The sequence below is a fragment of the Balaenoptera ricei genome, chromosome 5, assembly GCF_028023285.1.
Source record: "Balaenoptera ricei isolate mBalRic1 chromosome 5, mBalRic1.hap2, whole genome shotgun sequence".
In the NCBI taxonomy this organism is placed as follows: domain Eukaryota; kingdom Metazoa; phylum Chordata; class Mammalia; order Artiodactyla; family Balaenopteridae; genus Balaenoptera; species Balaenoptera ricei.
Window position 1 is genome coordinate 23,747,317 of NC_082643.1, and position 20,522 is coordinate 23,767,838.

Genomic DNA, 20,522 nt, shown 5'->3' on the forward strand with positions numbered 1-20,522 from the left:
AGAGAGATGTGAAGTTTTTCTTTTTTTTAAACTAATATTTCCAGCATATACCAATGGTAAGCACTCGAAGTAGATATATAAATATAAAAATGCAAAACAGAAACAAGTCTTCCCTCAATGAACTAATACAGACTATTAAACTGCTATTTTTGTAGATCCATAAACAGCTACTGGCAGTTTCATATGGTTCAACCTTAATGCCCAGAAAAGGAGCTGTTTGGAGAAAATGGACAAGGTCTGGACTGAGATTGGAAGTATCCAACTTCCAAACCTAGGGTGTGTATTGTGAGTCAAGGGCTGCTTTTAAATCTCAGGCCAGCCGTGAAGTCAATATTTGAGTCTGGAGAGGAAGAAAGGCCAGATGGAGGAGGCACTTTAGAATCCCAACCCAAGGACCTGGGGATTTGAACCTAGCCAAAGGGCAGAGGCAGTTCCCAGACGATCATAATGATGGCAGCATCTGGCACGGTGTATAGGATTTCAAACCTGGCTGCTAATTAAAGTCACCTTTGGTCACTTTGTAAAAATACTGATGCCAGGCCCTACTTCCAGAGATTCTGATCTCATTGGCCTGTCTCATCGTGTAGAGCAGTGGTTCACAAACTTTAGGGGCCATCAGAATCACCTGGAGGGCTTGTTGAAACACGGATGGCTGAGCGCCACCTTCAGAGTTTCTGATTCAGTAGGTCTGCGATAAGGCCCAAGAATTTGCATTTTAATAAATTCTTGGGTGATGCTGATGCTGCTGGTCTGGAGAGTGTACTTTGAAAACCACTGACGTGTAAGAATATGGCATTTAGTGTAAGAATATGGCATTTAGAGTAAGAAACAGGACTGTAGTACCAGTCCCGCACTAACCCATTATTAACTGTGATAAACTTTCTTTCTAAAAATTTTTGAAATTAATTTAAATACTGTAACATTCACCCTTTAAAGTATACAGTTCTATGAGTTTTGATAAATACTCATATAATCACCACCATTAAGGTGTAGAATAGTTTCATTCCCTCCCCCCACCCCCATCCTTAAAATCCCTGTGTGACCCTTTGGAGTCAGGTTCCCCCCCAACTCTAGGCCGTGGCAACCTCTGATCTGTTCTACCCCCATAGTTTTGCCTTTTCCAGAATGATATGCAAATGCAATCATACAATATGTAGCCTTTTTGGGTCTGGCTTGTTTCACTTAGCATAATGTATTTCAGATTCCTCCAGATTGCTGAGTCTGTTAGTTAATAAGTAGTGTTGCACTGTTGCATTGTGTTGATATATCACAGTTTATCCACCTGTTGAAGGACATTTGGTTTGTTTCCAGTTTTTCAGAACAAAGCCACCTTTTGTGTGAATATAAGTTTTCATTTTTCTTGGCTTGGGTAAATACTGAGGAGTGGAATTGTAGGGATGTGTGCTAAGAGTACGTTTATCTTGATAAGAAACTGCCAAATAGTTGGACTTCCCCGGCAGTCCAGCGGTTAAGACTGCGGGCTTGCACTGCAGGGGGCACGGGTTCGATGCCTGGTCGGGGAAGTTCCGCATGCCGCGTGGTGTGGCAAAAAAAAAAAAGAAACTGCCAAGTTTTCCAAAGTGGCTGCACCATTTTGCATTCTCATATGTTAACATTTATAATCCTTGCTTTTTTCTGTTTTTTATGCTAATAATGTCTGCTCTCATTTTTCTTTTGCATTTTATTATAGAAATTTCCAAACATATACAAAAGTAGAAAGAATAGCATAATGAGCCTTCATTGTACCCATCACCCACCTTCAACAATTAATTATTACGTGGCCAGTCTTGATTTAAATATACTCCTACCTAGGTAACTTTGTTATTGATATCTGATTTAGTTCCATTGTGGTAAGAGAATATTTGGTATCATTTGATTCCTTTTAAATGTATTGAGGCTTGTTTTATGGAGGGAATATGGTCTGTCTTGGTAAATGTTCCCGGTGCACTTAAAAAAGAATGTTTAGTCTGATCAGGTTGAACGCATGTTCTGTAAATGTCAGTTGGGTCAGGTTGTTTGTTCAAAGCTTTTGTCTCCTTACTAATTTTCTCTCTACTTGTTCTATTAATTATTGAGAGAAGAGTATTGAAATCTGACAATATTCATAAATACATCTATTTCTCTTTTCAGTTCTATAAGATTTTGCTTCTTGTATTGTGAAGCTCTTTTATTAGATGCATAAAAATTTAGGATTCTTATGTCCTCTTAATTAATTGATCCCTTTATCATTATGAAATGACCTTCTTTTTTATTCCTGGTAATATTCTTTGCTCTGGAGTTTACCTTGACTGAAACTAATATAGTTACTTCATCTTTCTTTTGAATAATGTTAGCTTGGAACATTTTTTTCCCCATCTTCTTAGTTTTAACCTTTTTGTGTGTTTACATTCAAAGTAAATATGCACTGCATATAGTTGGGTCTTACTTTGTATTCCGTCTCACATACTCTGTCTTTTAGTGGGGTGTTTAGGTGATTTTTATTTAATATGATTACTGTTACGGCTGTGTTTAAATCTGCCATCTTGCTGTTTGTTTTCTGCTTGTCCTATCTATTCTTCGTTCCCCCTTTTCCTCTTTTTCTGCCTTCTTTTAGATTAATTGATTATTTGTTATTTCATTTATCTCCTTTTAGATTTATACCTCTTTGTATTTTTTAGCCATTGTTTTAGGTTTATACTATACATCTTTAACTTATCATAGTCTACCTTCAAGTAGCATTATACCTCTTTATAGCATGTTAACAGTATATTTTCATTTCCCCTCTCTTGACCTTTTATGCTATTATGTCATATATTTTACATCTGCATATATTGTAAATCCCACCATATATTGTTTTTTATTTTTGCTTTAAATCGTCAATTATCTTTTAAAGAAACTTTTAAATAAGGGAAAAAAAGTATTTTTTACTTACCCATGTGTTGACTTCCTTTAATTTTTCTTATACCACTGGTGTGCTGCTGATAAATTCTTTCAGTTGTTGTACATCTTAAAGTCTTTATTTTGTTTTTGTTTTTCAAAGACATTTTTGAGGAGTATAGAAATACAGGTTGAAAGGGTTTTTCTTTCATGTCCTTAAAATATGCTGCTTCACTGTCTTCTGGCTTGCCTTGTTTCCAAAAAGAAGTCTCCTGTCATTCTTATCTTTATTCCTCTGTACATAGTGGGTCAGTTTTTTTCTGTATCAGCTTTTCAGATTTTCTCTTCGTCACTAGTTTTCAGCAGTTTGATTATGATAAGCTTTAGTGTTGTATTCTTCATGTTTCTTGTGCTTTGTGGTTCATTAAGGTTCTTGGATCTCTGGGTTTATAGTTTTTATTAAATTTTAAAACTTTTCGGCCATTATTTTTTAAATATTTTTTCCATCCACTCCTCTCTTTTCTCTTCTGAAACATCAACCTCATGTATATTTGGCCGTTTGTTCACTAATCTTTTTATCTATACTGTCTGATATGTTCTTAATCCCATCTGGTGTGTTTTTCTTCCCAGACGTTGTAGTTTTCATCTCTGTGGGTTTTTTTGGGGGGGGGGGTCTTTTTTATATCTTCCGTGCCTCTCCTTCACATACTAATGCTTTCTTCTCAACCATATGGAGTATATCTCTCATAGCTTTTCCGTGTACTTATCTACAAATTCTGTTTTCTGTCTCATTTCATTTCTGTATCTGTTTCTATTGAATGATTTTTATCCTCATTATGAGTTATATTTTCCTGTTTCTTTGTATGCCTGGTAATTTTTGATTGGATGGTAGACATTTTGAAGTTTGGATTATGGGTAGTTGGACTTTTTATTGTCTATGCTTCTAAATATTTTTGAGCATTGGGATGAAGTTAAATTTGGGAATAGCTTGATCCTTTCTAGACTTACTTTTTTTTTTTTTTTAAACATCTTTATTGAAGTATAATTGCCTTACAATGGTGTGTTAGCTTCTGCTTTATAACAAAGTGAATCAGTTATACATATACAATATGTTCCCATATCTCTTCCCTCTTGCATCTCCCTCCCTCCCACCCTCCCCATCCCACCCCTCTAGGTGGTCACAAAGCACCGAGCTGATCTCCCTGTGCTATGTGGCTGCTTCCCACTAGCTATCTATTTTACATTTGGTAGTGTATATATGTCCATGACACTCTCTCACCCTGTCACATCTCACCCCACCCCCTCCCCATATCCTCAAGTCCATTCTCTAGTAGGTCTGTGTCTTTATTCCCGTCTTGCCATTAGGTTCTTCATGGCCTTTTTTTTTTTTTTTCCCTTAGATTCCGTATATATGTGTTAGCATACTGTATTTGTTTTTCTCTTTCTGACTTACTTCACTCTGTATGACAGACTCTAACTCCATCCACCTCATTACAAATACCTCCATTTCATTTCTTTTTATGGCTGAGTAATATTCCATTGTATATATGTGCCACATCTTCTTTATCCATTCATCTGTCGATGGACATTTAGGTTGCTTCCATGTCCTGGTTATTGTAAATAGAGCTGCAATGAACATTTTGGTACATGACTCTTTTTTTTTTTTTTTAAACTACAGTGGAATTTTTTTTTTTAAATATTAATTTATTTATTTTATTTATTTTGGTTGTGTTGGGTCTTCGTTTCTGTGCGAGGGCTTTCTCTAGTTGCGGCAAGTGGGGGCCACTCTTCATCGCGGTGCGCAGGCCTCTCACTATTGCGGCCCCTCCTGTTGCGGAGCACAGGCTCCAGACGCGCAGGCTCAGCAATTGTGGCTCACGGGCCCAGCCGCTCCACGGCATGTGGGATCTTCCCAGACCGGGACACGAACCCGTGGCCCCTGCATTGGCAGGCAGACTCTCAACCACTGCGCCACCAGAGAAGCCCCCATGACTCTTTTTGAACTATGGTTTTCTCAGGGTATATGCCCAGTAGTGGGATTGCTGGGTCGTATGGTAGTTCTATTTGTAGTTTTTTAAGGAACCTCCATACTGTTCTCCATAGTGGCTGTATCAATTTACATTCCCACCAACAGTGCAAGAGTGTTCCCTTTCCTCCACACCCTCTCCAGCATTTATTGTTTCTAGATTTTTTGATGATGGCCATTCTGACCGGTGTGAGATGATATCTCATTGTAGTTTTGATTTGCATTTCTCTAATGATTAATGATGTTGAGCATTCTTTCATGTGTCTAGACTTACTTTTAAGCCTTTTTAGGGAGACCAGAGCAGCCTTTAGTCTAGGGTTAACTTGATGCCATTACAAAGGCAATACCTTTCTGACTGTACACCCTAATAGTTCGTGTATCACAAGATTTCTTGAACTATTCTAGCCGTGTGTGTGCTCCAGGGACTGTTTTGCCTGTGCTTCTGATTGTTCTTTTCCCAGCCTTGGGTCATTTCCTCACACACATGCTCTGAGTGTCTCTCGGTATGTGGTTCTTTCTTCTCTGGTATCGGCCTGTGAATTCTACCCTTGTTGACCTCCTTTGTCTCCTAAACTCAGGGAGATCAGCAGGCCCTGTTTGGGCTCCCCCTTCCTTACTGCAGCCTGGAAGCTCTCTCTAGATATTAAGGCAGCATAATTTTAGGATTCACCTTATTTGTTTTCCTTTCCTTAAGGCTCACTGTCCTACGCCACCTATTGTCCAGTGTCTGAAAACTATTTTTTCATATGTTTTTTGTTGTTTAAAATGCGAGGTTCAATCGGTCTGTGTTGCTCTATCATTACCTAAGGTGGAAGACTGACTTCTGTATTGTTTCATTTATTTCCAGAGTAAATCCATTATTCACATAATGAAAAATACAGATGATGACTTTTCACAGAGATTAAATTAGATAATATACATGAAAAGCACTTTCTAGGTGGTAAAGTGCTGCACACATGTTTATCATTGCTGTTACCTAGAAGATCAGCCTCGTTTTCCTGTAGTTATGGGTGTCTGTATAGGAGTAAAGCCTAAAAGGCCAAAATATGGAGGTGTTGTTTCTGAAAATCCCCGTGTGCCTCCATGCATATCAATGTGTCATATTGCGTGTTTTTCTGTGCTGGATTAATTCATGCATTTATTTAGCCAGTAGACATTTATTAAGCACCCAGGTCTCTAGTCACTGGATATCTCTGCTCTCAAGGGGCTTATAGTCTGTATTTTCTTTTCGGTGTCTGTCTCAGCTGTCCTACTTTTTTTCATCACTGTCTGTACACCTGTATCATTTCATCTCTGGGCCTCTGTATGAGTGCTCATCTCATTCTGCCTTCACCTCCTATGTTTTCTTTCCCTAGTTTATCTAGTCTTCCAACATTATCTTATTCTTTATTTCATTTGATCCAGTTATAATATTTTTATCTTTCCTCTGATATTCCTGCTAATACTTTTTTTTCTTTCTGAGTAAAAGCCAGAGGAAAAGAAGAGGCCTTACAAAAGCTTACAAGGCTTTAAAAGAACTGTGCCCCACTTATCTCTTTGAACTCCTTACTCACTACTGACCCCTTGTTCATCTCACTGCAGCCACACTGGCCTGTTTGCCATTGTTGTCTTGTGGACACCAGGCATGATCCTACCTCAGGGTCTTTGTACTTGCTGTTCCTTCCACCTCAAATGTTCTTTTTCCATATATCCATGTCTCAACCCCTACTTCCTTCAAGTCTTTGTTCAGTTGACATCTTTTCAATGAGGCCCTGTCTGGCCTCTTCCTATTTTTAAGTGTCGTGCCTTCTACTACTGCCTTTCCTCTTCCCCATTCCTACTTTATTTTTCTTGGTAACACTTTTTACCTTTTAAATTATAAAATTTACTTGTTTGTTTCCTCCCTGTTGTTGCACTAGCATATAAACTCCATGAATGTAGGGATTCCTTTACTGTTGACAGAAGCACCCAGGACGCTGCCTGGTACTAAGGAGCAAAATAAATATTTGTTGAACGAATGAGTCTCCTTGGTAAAGTGCTTTTTTGTTTGTTTGTTGTATTACATTTATTGAATACACGTCTTTGTTTCATGTACTTGATTTTAAAAAATGAATGGCTGGAGCATTTTATATATTTAAAAATTGCTTTAATTAGCATATTAACATATTTTGTTTTATGGATATGTAGGCGTCACAATATAAAAGGTTCTCCATCCCTGATTGAAGGTATACCTCAAGACTGAGTACATGTAGAGTTGGACATTCGAGTGGTCATAAATAATTCCAACCTTAGAGATAGCCCAGGAGGAGATGGGATTCCTGGTAGACTTTAAATCCCGTCTAGAAACCCAGGGATGAGCCAAAAGAAAAAAAATCTCCTAAATATAGTATTTTGCGTATTCTTTTTTAAAAAGTTAGAAAAGTTAGTATAGTTGGAATTAAAATTTCTTTTTATACAACTCTCCTAGAAAAATACTTTAAAATGAGTCTAGGTAAGACTTTCTTATTAAGATATGTATACCCCACTCCCTATTCATAATTTGCAAGTCTAATAAGCTTTGAAAACGAAAAGATTTTTCTAAGTTTACCACAGACTGATTTGGTGGCAAAACCCAGCCTGACATGATGTGCAGCTGGTTACGGTCTTTATTATTCCATTTGGTGAGTCTGCTTTGTATGTTTCACTGCAGAAATAGTCACGTGTTTGAGGGCCAGTGATTGAGGGCCTGTGCATTTTTTCTCAGTCCACTTAGCTAAGGTAAAACCAGACTCTCTGGTCACTGACTGCCTAATTCTGGTTGTTGCTGTTACTGTTTTTTCTCCAGCTTTGCAAACCTGGGTATACTTCATGTGACAAAGAAAAAAGTATTTGAAACACTGGAAGCACGAATGACAGATGCATGTATAAGGGGCTATAATCCCGGACTTCTGGTGCATCCTGATCTTGCCTATTTACAAGCAGAAGGGGGAGGAGACCGGCAGCTCACAGGTGAGTATCGCTCTCCCAGCCTTGCTCCTTTGAGGGCTCTGGCTCTCCTTGTCCTGTGTGTAGACCATGTGCTCATCTTATGCCCCAGGTTTCTCCTTCTCCTGGTCTGTACCCCAAGCTGCTCTCACCCTTTCCCTGCTCAGAAACCTTTGATGGCATCCTGCTACTTCTAGAATAAAATCTGTACCTCAGTAGCCTGGCATACAAAGCCGGGCCTCAGCTCCCTTTCCAGCTTTATCTGAGGTCCCACCTGTACCCACCTCTCCCCATCACTGCCCCCTGAACACTGATGCATACTCATACCTTTCTATGTGTCTTCCTCTACCAAAAACACCCCACCCTTCCCTTCTCAACCTGTCAGAACTAATTGAGAATTCAAGACATGGTTCAAAGAACACCTGCTCTCTTATACCTCCCCCAGCTCACCTTATTATAAGGAATCTTTCTTTCTTTGGGCTCTTCAGGCACATTGTAAGCTATCCTCTTTATCATAAAAATGCTATGATTTTATGTTTTCCTGCCTTCACTTATATTTTTTTCTTTCAACCCTAATCCTTGTTCCACCACATGTGCCATTTCTGCTTTTATGTGTTGTCCTTTCATCTGGCCATCCTGTCACCAGCTCATACTCAGGCAGTCCAAAGACAATCATTTTCCCATTAGACATGTTCTGTCTTCTGATATTCATCCTCAAAACCTTCACATCATCTTTGAGTCCTCCTTCTCGCCTCTGCTGCATCTCCAGTTCGTGGTCCAGCGATTCTGTGCTCTCTGGGGTTCCCCTCCTCACTCCATTTTCTGATGCTCTGTCTCTGTCCCTCCCCACTTCTAATTTAGTTTACACCCTATGGCCAGATGGATCTTACTGAAGCCTACAGGTCACCACTACTCAGTGTCTCCCTGTTGCGTCCAGAATCCAAATTCCATACCCTGGCATTTTAGGCCTCCCAAGAGCTGGCCCCAATCTGCATTTCCAACTTTGTTTCCCACTACACCCCTTTTTGTTAAACCGAACTACACCATAGAAGCACCACAATTTCTCACTTTCTCTCTTTGGCACAGTCTTTCCATTCCTGCTCTTTCCTCTTCCTGGGATGCCTTTTTTCATTCTCCTCCTAAGTTCAAGTTCTACCATCCTTTCGAGATTTAGAGCAATGCCTCTTCTGCTCCAAAGCCTCTGGATTCTCCCCTCCTTTGAAGTTTCATATCACTTCAACTGTAGCTCTTTTATAGTACTTATCACTTGAATTATCACCTCTTATGATATTATAAGTTATGTACGATTATGCCCATCAGCATGAAAGCTCCATCAGGAGGGAAGGAGCCAAGTGCAGTGGAGTCATTCGGCTCCTTCAAAGCACCTTTTGAGTTGTACTTGCGTAGTGCCAGGTGCTGTGCCGGGCACTGTGGGATGAATACAGTCCCTGCGCTCAGAGAGCTGTTGGAATACTTAATTTTCACATTCCTCCACACAGCTGAGGCATAGTCAGGCTACTGCATTCCATTCCATCACATCCTTTGTGTCTTGGGACAGGGCAGGGGAAGACAGGAGAGAGGCAGTTTGACACATGCAGGACAGTTTTTACTGTGATCCAGAGAAAATGCAGGCCTTTTTTTGATGCCTTTACGTTTGGATGACATACATAGATAATTCTTAAAATTGTATTAGCAATATGAAGAATTTCAAAAGAAAAAAAAAATAGACTTTTATTTTAAGTTGATGTTCTTTATTTGGGCTTTATAAAAGCATCCTATCTAAAACGTTCACGCTTTACTCTTTCCCTGGGCATGAATACCCTATGTTGTCTGGTCCTAGATCGGGAAAAGGAGATCATCCGCCAGGCAGCTCTTCAGCAGACAAAGGAGATGGACCTCAGCGTGGTGCGGCTTATGTTTACAGCTTTCCTTCCAGACAGCACCGGCAGCTTCACGAGGCGCCTGGAACCCGTGGTATCGGACGCCATCTACGATAGCAGTGAGTACCTGACTTCTGACAGGAGGCAGCTTGCTGTAAAGTCAAGAACAGACTTCCAGCCTGGCCCCGGCAGTTACTGACTAGCTCTGATTCCTGGGGCAAGTAACTTAATCACTTGGAGCCTCACATTTATCATCTTACAAAATGAGGACACTGAAATTTAGCTTAAAATTTGATGTCGAGATTAAAAGTGAAATATTGTGAGGTGCTCAATAAATCTTCCTCAGATCATCGTTGTAGTCTTCTACGTGCAATGCCAAATCTCTTATTATTTATGAATTCCTTACTATGAGGATATATTGTTGGTGCTCTTAGATGAGAAAAGTATCTCAATTGGGGCTCTCAAGAGAAGTTAATAAAAGACAACTCTTATTCTTATCCATTTTCATTCTTGCATGTTATACCTTTATCAAGTTAGGAACTTCAGGTTAACTAAGTGAGCAGTACAGATGTTTCGTAGCTTCAAAATTCTATTTCAGTCTATAGTTCCTGGAGTTTTTGAAAGAGTTTTACAGTGGTCTTCAGCATTTACCATGCTAATTTCTTATTTGGTATGCATGGGATTTATTAAACAGATATTTCCAAAAAGTCTACAAGGGCAGTATTTAGGCTCCTTGAAAGGTTATAGAGTTTGGTCTAAGTAGAAAACGCCATGCCCCAAGTACAACAACTAACTGATTTCTCTAATTTAAACATGTTTGAAGGGAAGTGAAAGCTTTATAAACTGATGTAGACTCGTATACCAAAGATCACTTTAAAATGCAGCTGTTGGAGCCAAAAAAAAAAAAGGAAGCCTTATACTATTACCACACAAAACTTTTACCCCTTAACCACACAGAATTCTAATTTCGTTTGGGGAAAAGAAATATAACATCTTCATTTTTCTTTTCTGTAGAATAAAAATTAATAAATAGTTTTAGAAAACTCTGCTTTTCCTAAATTTCTAGGACTCTTGTAAATGGTATATCAGTATCATGGACATAAGTTTGGGGTTGAAGTCTTGACCTTATTGAAATTCCACACATCCATTAGCTTGGAACTTCCTGAAACATCAGAAAATTTCTTTCTCTTTGTCTATTAATCTCTCTTACTGTGTTAGTGGGAGAAACAAATACTGCTCCTTTGTGTCTCATCTGTTTTGGTGATAATGAATGAGCCATGCCCAAGAAGTGCTCTGAGGGTTTCAGAAGGCAATTTTGTTTTATTTATATCCTTGTTAAAGCAGGATGAGTGAAAGCATCTATTTAAACTTTCTTTTGGTTAATGTATGCTTTGGTTAAGGTCCCTCATAGGAGGTTAGCCTGTGAAGCTGAGGATAAATCATGAAGTTTGTTGTTTTTCTCCTGTGGACAGAAGCCCCCAATGCCTCCAACTTGAAAATAGTAAGGATGGACAGGACAGCTGGATGCGTAACTGGAGGGGAAGAGATTTATCTTCTCTGTGACAAGGTTCAGAAAGGTAAATATATGCTCTGATCTCCAGATGTGAAGTATAATTCTGAGTGTGTTTGTAAGTCACTTTTTGTCAGTGGGCGCAGTAATATCCCTCCTTGCCATAGAACTCCTTTTAAAAATTTATACATTTCATCTCTTCCAAATTTAAGTTGTCCATGTTATTTTGTTAACCCAACTAATTCATTTTAAAATTTTCAACGGAAGTAAAGATAAATACGAAAACAGTGATCATTGGAATCAGTGATGTTTCAGGGTTTTTATACTTTAAATTTTGGTAGCTGAACTTTAAATAAATGAGTAATAGCCCATGCTTCACACACACACACACACAGAATAAATGTTTTACATAGTGTAAAATTGTTTATTTTGTTTATCTTACCATGCTTCATTGCAACACTGAGAGAGCTTCTCTGGATGTCTTCACATGACACTATGATGTCATTTAAGAAAAAGAAAGAGAATAAGGACTATAGGGAAATTCTCAGAGCATATTTCTCTCATAATTTTCACTTTCAGAAAGGTTCTTGGCATTTGGCTCTCATTAAATATAGCGCAAGATTGATAAGACAGCAAAAGCTGAAGGAGATTGTGTTATTTTCTCAAGCTTCACTCATTTTTTAAATAAAATGATAGAAGGTATAGTATAATAAAGATACACTCACTTCCACAACGGCAGCAGCAGGGCTCGTGGCAAGAATCACAGCTTGCACGCGGCCCCGGGCAGTCTCGTCTTTCTGCAGCTTGTAGACCCTCAGGCGTAGGAGCTGTTTAAAGCACACAGCCTTGAGAGAGTAAGGTGTTCTTGAGACCACCTGTACCAGATCCGTGACTGAACCCAGCGAAGACCTCTATATAAACGTTCAAGATTCTGGCAGCGCATGGGAAGACCTACTCTTTCAGCCACGGGCTGCTGGAGATAGCCTCGTAGACAGAGTGCTCCCAAGTCAGCCTGTTCTAGCTGATCAGCTACTGTAGACCCTCGTAATCTGAGTTCATAACGGAGACCGCCACATTCACTGCTGTGCGGCTGACAGGGTCTTGGTGCTCTGGCCGGGTGTCAGGCCTGAGCCTCTGAGGTGGGAGAGCTGAGTCCAGCACATTGGACCACCAGAGACCTCCCAGCCTCATGTAATATCAATCGGCGAGAGCTCTCCCAGAGACCTCCGTCTCACCCTAAGACCCAGCTCCACTCAACGACCAGCAAGCTCCAGTGCTGGATGCCCAGTGCCAATCAACTAGCAAGACAGGAACACAACCCCACCCATTAGCAGAGAGGCTGCCTGAAATCATACTGAGTTCACAGACACCCCAAAACACACCACTAGACGTGGTCCTGCCCACCAGAAAGACAAGATCGAGCCCCATCCACCAGAACACAGGCACCAGGCCCCTCCACCAGGAAGCCTACGCAAGCCACTGAACCAACCTCACCCACTGGCGGCAGACAGCAAAAACTACGGGAACTACGAACCTGCAGCCTGCAAAAAGGAGACCCCAAACACAGTAAGTTAAACAAAATGAGAAGACAGAGAAATATGCAGCAGATCAAGGAGCAAGGTAAAAACCCACCAGACCAAACAAATGAAGAGGAAATAGGCAGTCTACCTGAAAAAGAATTCAGAGTAATGATAGTAAAAATGATCCAAAATCTTGGAAATAGAATAGAGAAAATAAAAGAAACGTTTAACAAGGACCTAGAAGAACTAAAGAGCAAACTAACAATGATGAACAACACAATAAATGAAATTTAAAATTCGCTAGAAGGAATCAGTAACAGAATAACTGAGGCAGAAGAACAGATGAGTGACCTGGAAGATAAAATAGTGGAAATAAATACTGCAGAGAAGAATAAAGAAAAAAGAATGAAAAGAATTGAGGACAGCCTCAGAGATCTCTGGGACAACATTAAACGCACCAACATTCGAATTATAGGAGTTGCAGAAGGAGAAGAGAAAAAGAAAGGGGCTGAGAAAATATTTGAAGAGATTATAGTTGAAAACTTCGCTAACATGGGAAAGAAAATGGCCATGCAAGTCCAGGAAGCAGAGAGTCCCATACAGGATAAATCCAAGGAGAAACATGCCAAGACACATATTAAACAAACTGTCAAAAATTAAATACAAAGAAAAAATATTAAAAGCAGCAAGGGAAAAGCAACAAATAACATACAAGGGAATCCCCATGAGGTTAACAGCTGATCTTCCAGCAGAAACTCTGCAAGCCAGAAGGGGTGGCAGGACATACTTAAAGTGATGAAAGGGAAAAACTTACAACCAAGATTACTCTACCCAGCAAGGATCTCATTCAGATTCAGTGGAGACATTAAAACCTTTACAGACAAGCAAAAGCTAAGAGAATTCAGCACCACCAAACCAGCTTTACAACAAATGCTAAAGGAACTTCTCTAGGCAGGAAACACAAGAAAAGGAAAAGAGCTACAAAAACAATTTAGAAAATGGTAATAGGAACATACATATTGATAATTACTTTAAATGTGAATGGATTAAATGCTCCAACCAAAAGACACAGGCTCGCTAAATGGATACAAAAACAAGACCCATATATATGCTGTCTACAAGAGACCCCCTTCAGACCTAGGGACACATACAGACTGAAAGTGAGGGGATGGAAAAAGATATGCAAATGGAAATCAAAACAAAGCTGGAGTAGCAGTTCTCATATCAGACAAAATAGACTTTAAAATAAAGACTATTACAAGAGACAAAGAAGGGAACTACATAATGATCAATCCAAAAAGAATATATAACAGTTGTAAATATTTATGCACCCAACATAGGAGCACCTCAATAACATAAAGCAAATGCTGACACCCATAAAAGGGGAAATCGGCAGTAACACAATAATGGTCAGGGACTTTAACACCCCACTTTCAGCAATGGACAGATCATCCAAAATGAAAATAAACAAACACAAGCTTTAAATGACACATTAAACAAGATGGACTTAATTGATATTTATAGGACATTCCATCCAAAAACAACAGAATACACTTTCTTCTCAAGTGCTCATGGAACAGTCTCCAGGATAGATCATATCTTGGGTCACAAATCAAGCCTTGGTAAATTTAAGAAAATTGAAATCGTATCAAGTATCTTTTCCAACCACAATGCTATGAGACTAGATATCAATTACAGGAAGAAAATCTCTAAAACACATGGAGGCTAAACAATACTAAATAACCAAGAGATTACTGAAGAAACCAAAGAGGAAATCAGAAAATACCTAGAAACAAATGACAATGAAAACACGACGACCCAAAACCTATGGGATGCAGCAAAAGCAGTTCTAAGAGGGAAGTTTATAGCAATAAAATCCTACCTCAAGAAACAAGAAACATCTCAAATAAACAACCTAACCTGACACATAAAGCAATTAGAGAAAGAAGAACAGAAAAAACACAAAGTTAGCAGAGGGAAAGAAATCATAAAGATCAGATCAGAAATAAATGAAAAAGAAATGAAGGAAACAATAGCAAAGATCTATAAAACTAAAAGCTGGTTCTTTGGGACAATAAACAAAATTGATAAACCATTAGCCAGACTCATCAAGAAAAAAAGGGAGAAGACTCAAATCAATAAAATTAGAAATGAAAAAGGAGAAGTAACAACGGACACTGCAGAAATACAAAGTATCATGAGAGATTACTACAAGCAACTATATGCCAATAAAATGGACAACCTCGAAGAAATGGACAAATTCTTAGAAAAGCACAACCTTCCGAGACTGAACCAGGAAGAAATAGAAAATATAAACAGACCAATCACAAGCACTGAAATTGAAACTGTGATTAAAAATCTTCCAACAAACAAAAGCCCAGGACCAGATGGCTTCACAGGCGAATTCTATCAAACATTTAGAGAAGAGCTAACACCTATCCTTCTCAAACTCTTCCAAAATATAGCAGAGGGAGGAATACTCCCCAACTCATTTTATGAGGCCACCATCACCCTGATACCAAAACTGGATAAAGATGTCGCAATAAAAGAAAACTACAGGCCAATATCACTGATGAACATAGATGCAAAAATCCTCAACAAAATACTAGCAAACAGAATCCAACAGCACATTAAAAGGATCATACACCATGATCAAGTGGGGTTTATCCCAGGAATGCAAGGATTCTTCAATATACACAAATCAATCAACGTGATACCCCATATTAACAAATTGAAGGATAAAAACTATATGATCATCTCAATAGATTCAGAAAAAGCTTTTGACAAAATTCAACACCTATTTATGATAAAAACTCTCCAGAAGTAGGCGTAGAGGGAAGCTACCTCAACATAATGAAGCCCGTATATGACAAATCCACAGCCAACATCATTCTCTATGGTAAAAAACTGAAACCATTTCCACTAAGATCAGGAACAAGGCAAGGTTGCCCACTCTTGCTGCTGTTATTCAACACAATTTTGGGAGTTTTAGCCACAGCAGTCAGAGAAGAAAAAGAAATGAATTCAAACTGGAAAAGAAGAAGTAAAACCGTCACTGTTTGCAGATGACATGATACTATACATAGAGAATCCTATAGATGCTACCAGAAAACTACTAGAGCTAATGAATGAATTTGGTAAAGTAGCAGGATACAAAATTAATGCACAGAAATCTCTTGCATTCCTATACACTAATGATGAAAAATCTGAAAGAGAAATCAAGGAAACACTCCCATTTACCACTGCAACAAGAAGAATAAAATACCTAGTAATAAACCTACCTAAGAAGACAAAAGACCTGTATGCAGAAAACTATAAGACACTGATGAAAGAAATTAAAGATGACAAACAGATGGAGAGATATACCATGTTCTTGGATTGGAAGAATCAACATTGTGAAAATGACTCTACTACCCAAAGCAATCTACAGATTCAATGCAATCCCTATCAAACTACCAATGGCATTTTTCACAGAACTAGAACAAAAAAAATCACAATTTGTATGGAAACACAGAAGACCCCAAATAGCCAAAGCAATCTTGAGGAAGAAAAATGGAGCTGGAGGAATCAGGCTCCCTGACTTCAGACTATACTACAAAGCTACAGTAATCAAGACAGTATGGTAGTGGCACAAAAATAGAAATATAGGTCAGTGGAACAGGATAGAAAGCCCAGAGATAAACCCACACACATATGGTCACCTTATCTTTGATAAAGGAGGCAAGAATATACAGTGGAGAAAAGACAGCCTCTTCAAAAAGTGGTGCTGGGAAAACTGGCCAGCTACATGTAAAAGAATGAAATTAGAACACTCCCTAACACCGTATACAACAACAAACTCAAAATGGATTAAAGACCTAAATGTAAAGCCAGACATTATAAAGAGGGAAACATAGGCTGAACACTCTTTGACATAAATCACAACAAGATCCTTTTTGACCCACCTCCTAGAGAAATGGAAATGAAAACAAAAATAAACAAATGGGACATAATGAAACTTGCAAGCTTTTGCACAGCAAACGAAACCATAAACAAGACGAAAAGACAACCCTCAGAATGGGAGAAAATATTTGCAAACGGAGCAACTGGGAAAGGATTAATCTCCAAAATTTACAAGCAGCTCATGCAGCTCAATATCAAAAAAGTAAACAACCCAATCCAAAAATGGGCAGAAGACCTAAAAAGACATTTCTCCAAAGAAGATATACAGATTGCCAAGAAACACATGAAAGGATGCTCAACATCACTTATCATCAGAAAAATGCAAATAAAAACTACAATGAGGTATCACCTCACACCGGTCAGAATGGCCATCATCAAAAAATCTACAAACAATAAATGCTGGAGAGGGTGTGGAGAAAAGGGAACCCTCTTACACTGGTGGTGGGAATGTAAATTGATACAGCCAGTATGGAGAACAGTGTGGAACTTCCTTAAAAACTAAAAATAGAACTACCATATGACCCAGAAATCCCACTACTGGGCATATACCCTGAGAAAACCATAATTCAAAAAGAGACATGTACCACAGTGTTCATTGTAGGACTATTTACAATAGGCAGGACATGGAAGCAACTTAAGTGTCCATCGACAGATGAATGGATAAAGGAGATGTGGCAGATATATACAATGCAATATTACTCAGCCATAAAAAGAAATGCAATTGAACTATTTGTAGTGAGGTGGTTGGACCTAGAGTCTGTCATACAGAGTGAAGTAAGTCAGAAAGAGAAAAACAAATACCATATGCTAACACATATATATGGAATCTAAAAAAAAAAAAAAAAAATGGTTCTCATGAACCTAGGGGCAGGACAGGAATAAAGACGCAGATGTAGACAATGGACTTGAGGCCACGGGGAGGGGGAAGGGTAAGCTGTGACAAAGTGAGAGAGTGGCATGGACATATATACACTACCAAATGTAAAACAGATAGCTAGTGGGAAGCAGCCGCATAGCACAGGGAGATCACCTTGGTGCTTTGTGTCCACCTAGAGGGGTGGGTTAGGGAGGGTGGGAGGGATGTGAAAGAGGGAGGGGATATGGGGATATATGTATACGTATAGCTGATTCACTTTGTTATACAGCAGAAACTAACACACTATTGTAAAGCAATTATACTCCAATAAAGATGTTAAAAAATAATAATAATGCAAAAAATATAATATTTCACTTTCACATTTTTCAATAAAAATAATTGTAGTTTCTTCACTAAAAAGAAAAAAGAAAAGAAAGAAAGATATACTCACTACAAGGATGAGCAGTTTCAAAGTAAGCAACTGCATAGCTGGAAATATAGCCCCTATTAAAAAAACTATGGCTTAAAACAAAGAAAATTCTCCTTTGAGGCTAAATGCTCTGAGATAAAAAGTCAGAAAAAATGAGATCAGATTTTAAGGTAAAGGTATCAATATATATCTGTATCCCCAAAATGTTTACACTTTCTCTGCAGGTTTTGGTATCAGTATTCTTTCAACCCATTCTATCCAAGTAATATGCATTTCCAGATTTCTGGTTGTGCATACTATGAGTAAACACAATCTGAGTACCTTTATTTGTAAATGTGACTCTTAATCATTATCATTACATTGGAATGGCTTATTAAGAGAAGTCTTGAACCTAGCTTAAAGAATCTGAATAACTAGGTCCAGGGTAGTCCTACCTGAAGGCAGAGGTATTAACCAGGATATAATATGTCTTATCCAACCCTAATATTCCTAAAATTCTATGTAAATAGGAATATAAATTTAGTTTTTGCAAGTCAATAGTGTACACCTTCCTATGAAATAGGAAGTGAAGCCAGGGAGATGGCAACTCTGAGTTATACTGTCATATTTCTGCAGGAGTAGAACCCATGACTGAAGTGTGAAATTTAGATGTTCTAATTTAACCCGAAGGGACTAGACCAACATGATATTTTTAGCAGTTTCTCAATATGGACTAATAAAATATTATAGGGAGGTAGCATAGTAGAATGTGTAAGAGCCTGGAATCTGAAACTTCACTGTGTTCAAATCCTGGCCTCTCCATTTACTAGCTGTTCAGCCTTAGATAAGTTACTTAACCTCTCTGACCTCCAGTTTCTCTTCTGCAGAACGAGGATATTAATAGTAGACCTGCATCACAAAGTTGTTGTGAGGATTAAATCAGTTAATATATACATATAAAATCACTCAGAACAGTGTCTGCCATATAGTAAACTTTATATTAGTTTAATATTATTATGTAAATCTGTATCAAGTGAACCACCTTTTGGGATTCTGATATTCCTCACTATCCTTCGTGTTTCTCAGGAGTGAATTGGTTTAGGGATGAAGAAGTGGGAAAGACTGATTAAGAGAAAACTCAGATTGAATAGGTAAATCTAGTATTCTGTCATTGTAAATGAATCTTGGGGTCCATTACTATGGTAACTAATAGAAAATTTTCACTAAAAATTTTAAATAATTCAAAAGTATATATTATATTAATTACTTTTGAAAAAGGTTAAGTACATAGTATTTATAGGTAGAATCTTGAACCAGCTTTATTTTTCATGTTTTTGAATATTATTATACTATGTGAAATTATACATCTGGACGTGACTGTTTGCAGATGACATCCAGATTCGATTTTATGAGGAGGAGGAAAATGGTGGAATCTGGGAAGGATTCGGAGATTTTTCCCCCACAGATGTTCATAGACAAGTAAGTGGATGATGATGACGGTGGTGATGAAGATGATTCTACATTTTCTGCCTTGTTGAAATTCACTAGTTTCCATGTATAAAACAAGGAAAAACCATAAATATTTATTTAACTTTCATAAAAGAGCACTGTTTCTTGCAGGTGTTCCAGAAAAGTTACCTACCATAGAATTATGGGCAAGGCTGTATTAGACCTTGCAAGGCATTTCATTTGGGTGTCTGATCACCTAGCCACAAGGCAGTGGCCCTTAGGTCCTTTAGTAGAAATGTTTTAAGTGTTGTATTCATCTGTTCAGGCTTCCATAACAAAATATCATAGACTGGGTGGATGAAACAAAAGAAATTTGTTGCTCATGGTTCTGGAGACTAGAAGTCCCAGATCAGGGTCTGACAGTGTCAGTTCCTTGTGAGGGCTCTCTTCCTGGCTTGCAGACAGGCACCTTCTTGTTGTGTCCTAACAGGGCAGAGAGAGAGTAAGCTCTCTGCTGTCTCTTCTTTTAAAAACAGTAATCCTATCCAGTCAGGGCTTTGCCCTTATGACCTCATTTAACCTTAATTCTTCCCGTAAAAGCTCTATCTCCAAATACAGCCACACTGTTAGGGCTTCAACATATGAATTTTGGGGGAACACAATTAGTCCATAACAATGTTCTACCAGTGTAATATGCGGAGACCTGTTAAAAGGGTATTCTAATGAAAAGTGTTGAAAGGAGGAGTCTTCTAGTTGAGGCTGATGTCACTATGATAAATCAAGATCTCCTGGTGACAACTGAGTATATGACCAAGAGATGAAAATGCTGAATCCTCATCTTAATGATTACACTGAGCGATTGAGGAATACGGTTTTCACAAAAAATTGGAAACAATCCAAAGGTCTATCAGTAAGTGGCCAGTTAAATAAATTATGGTGTATCTATGTGATGGAATATTGTGCAGTTATTAAAAAGAATGAGTACTCCATGGACTAATATGGAAAAGTCTCAAAGATACAACATTAAAATTTTTTAAAAGATAGATATAAAGCAAAGTGTATATAAAAAAGAGTCTATGTTTATGTTTACATACGCTTAAAGAAACTCTGGAAGAATACAACAGAAACTAA

At 38.4% G+C, this 20,522-nt stretch overlaps 1 protein-coding gene across 2 annotated transcripts in view; it reads left to right on the forward strand.

The window, feature by feature from the left end:
* Positions 1-20,522, forward strand: part of NFKB1 (nuclear factor kappa B subunit 1) — a 134,637-nt gene that overhangs the window by 81,016 nt on the left and 33,099 nt on the right. For both annotated transcript variants that reach the window (XM_059922490.1, XM_059922491.1), the window contains exons 7-10: positions 7,686-7,849; positions 9,666-9,824; positions 11,178-11,282; positions 19,330-19,421. In XM_059922490.1, the coding sequence (XP_059778473.1) occupies positions 7,686-7,849; positions 9,666-9,824; positions 11,178-11,282; positions 19,330-19,421 (520 nt within the window). The remainder of the gene's footprint in view (positions 1-7,685; positions 7,850-9,665; positions 9,825-11,177; positions 11,283-19,329; positions 19,422-20,522) is intronic.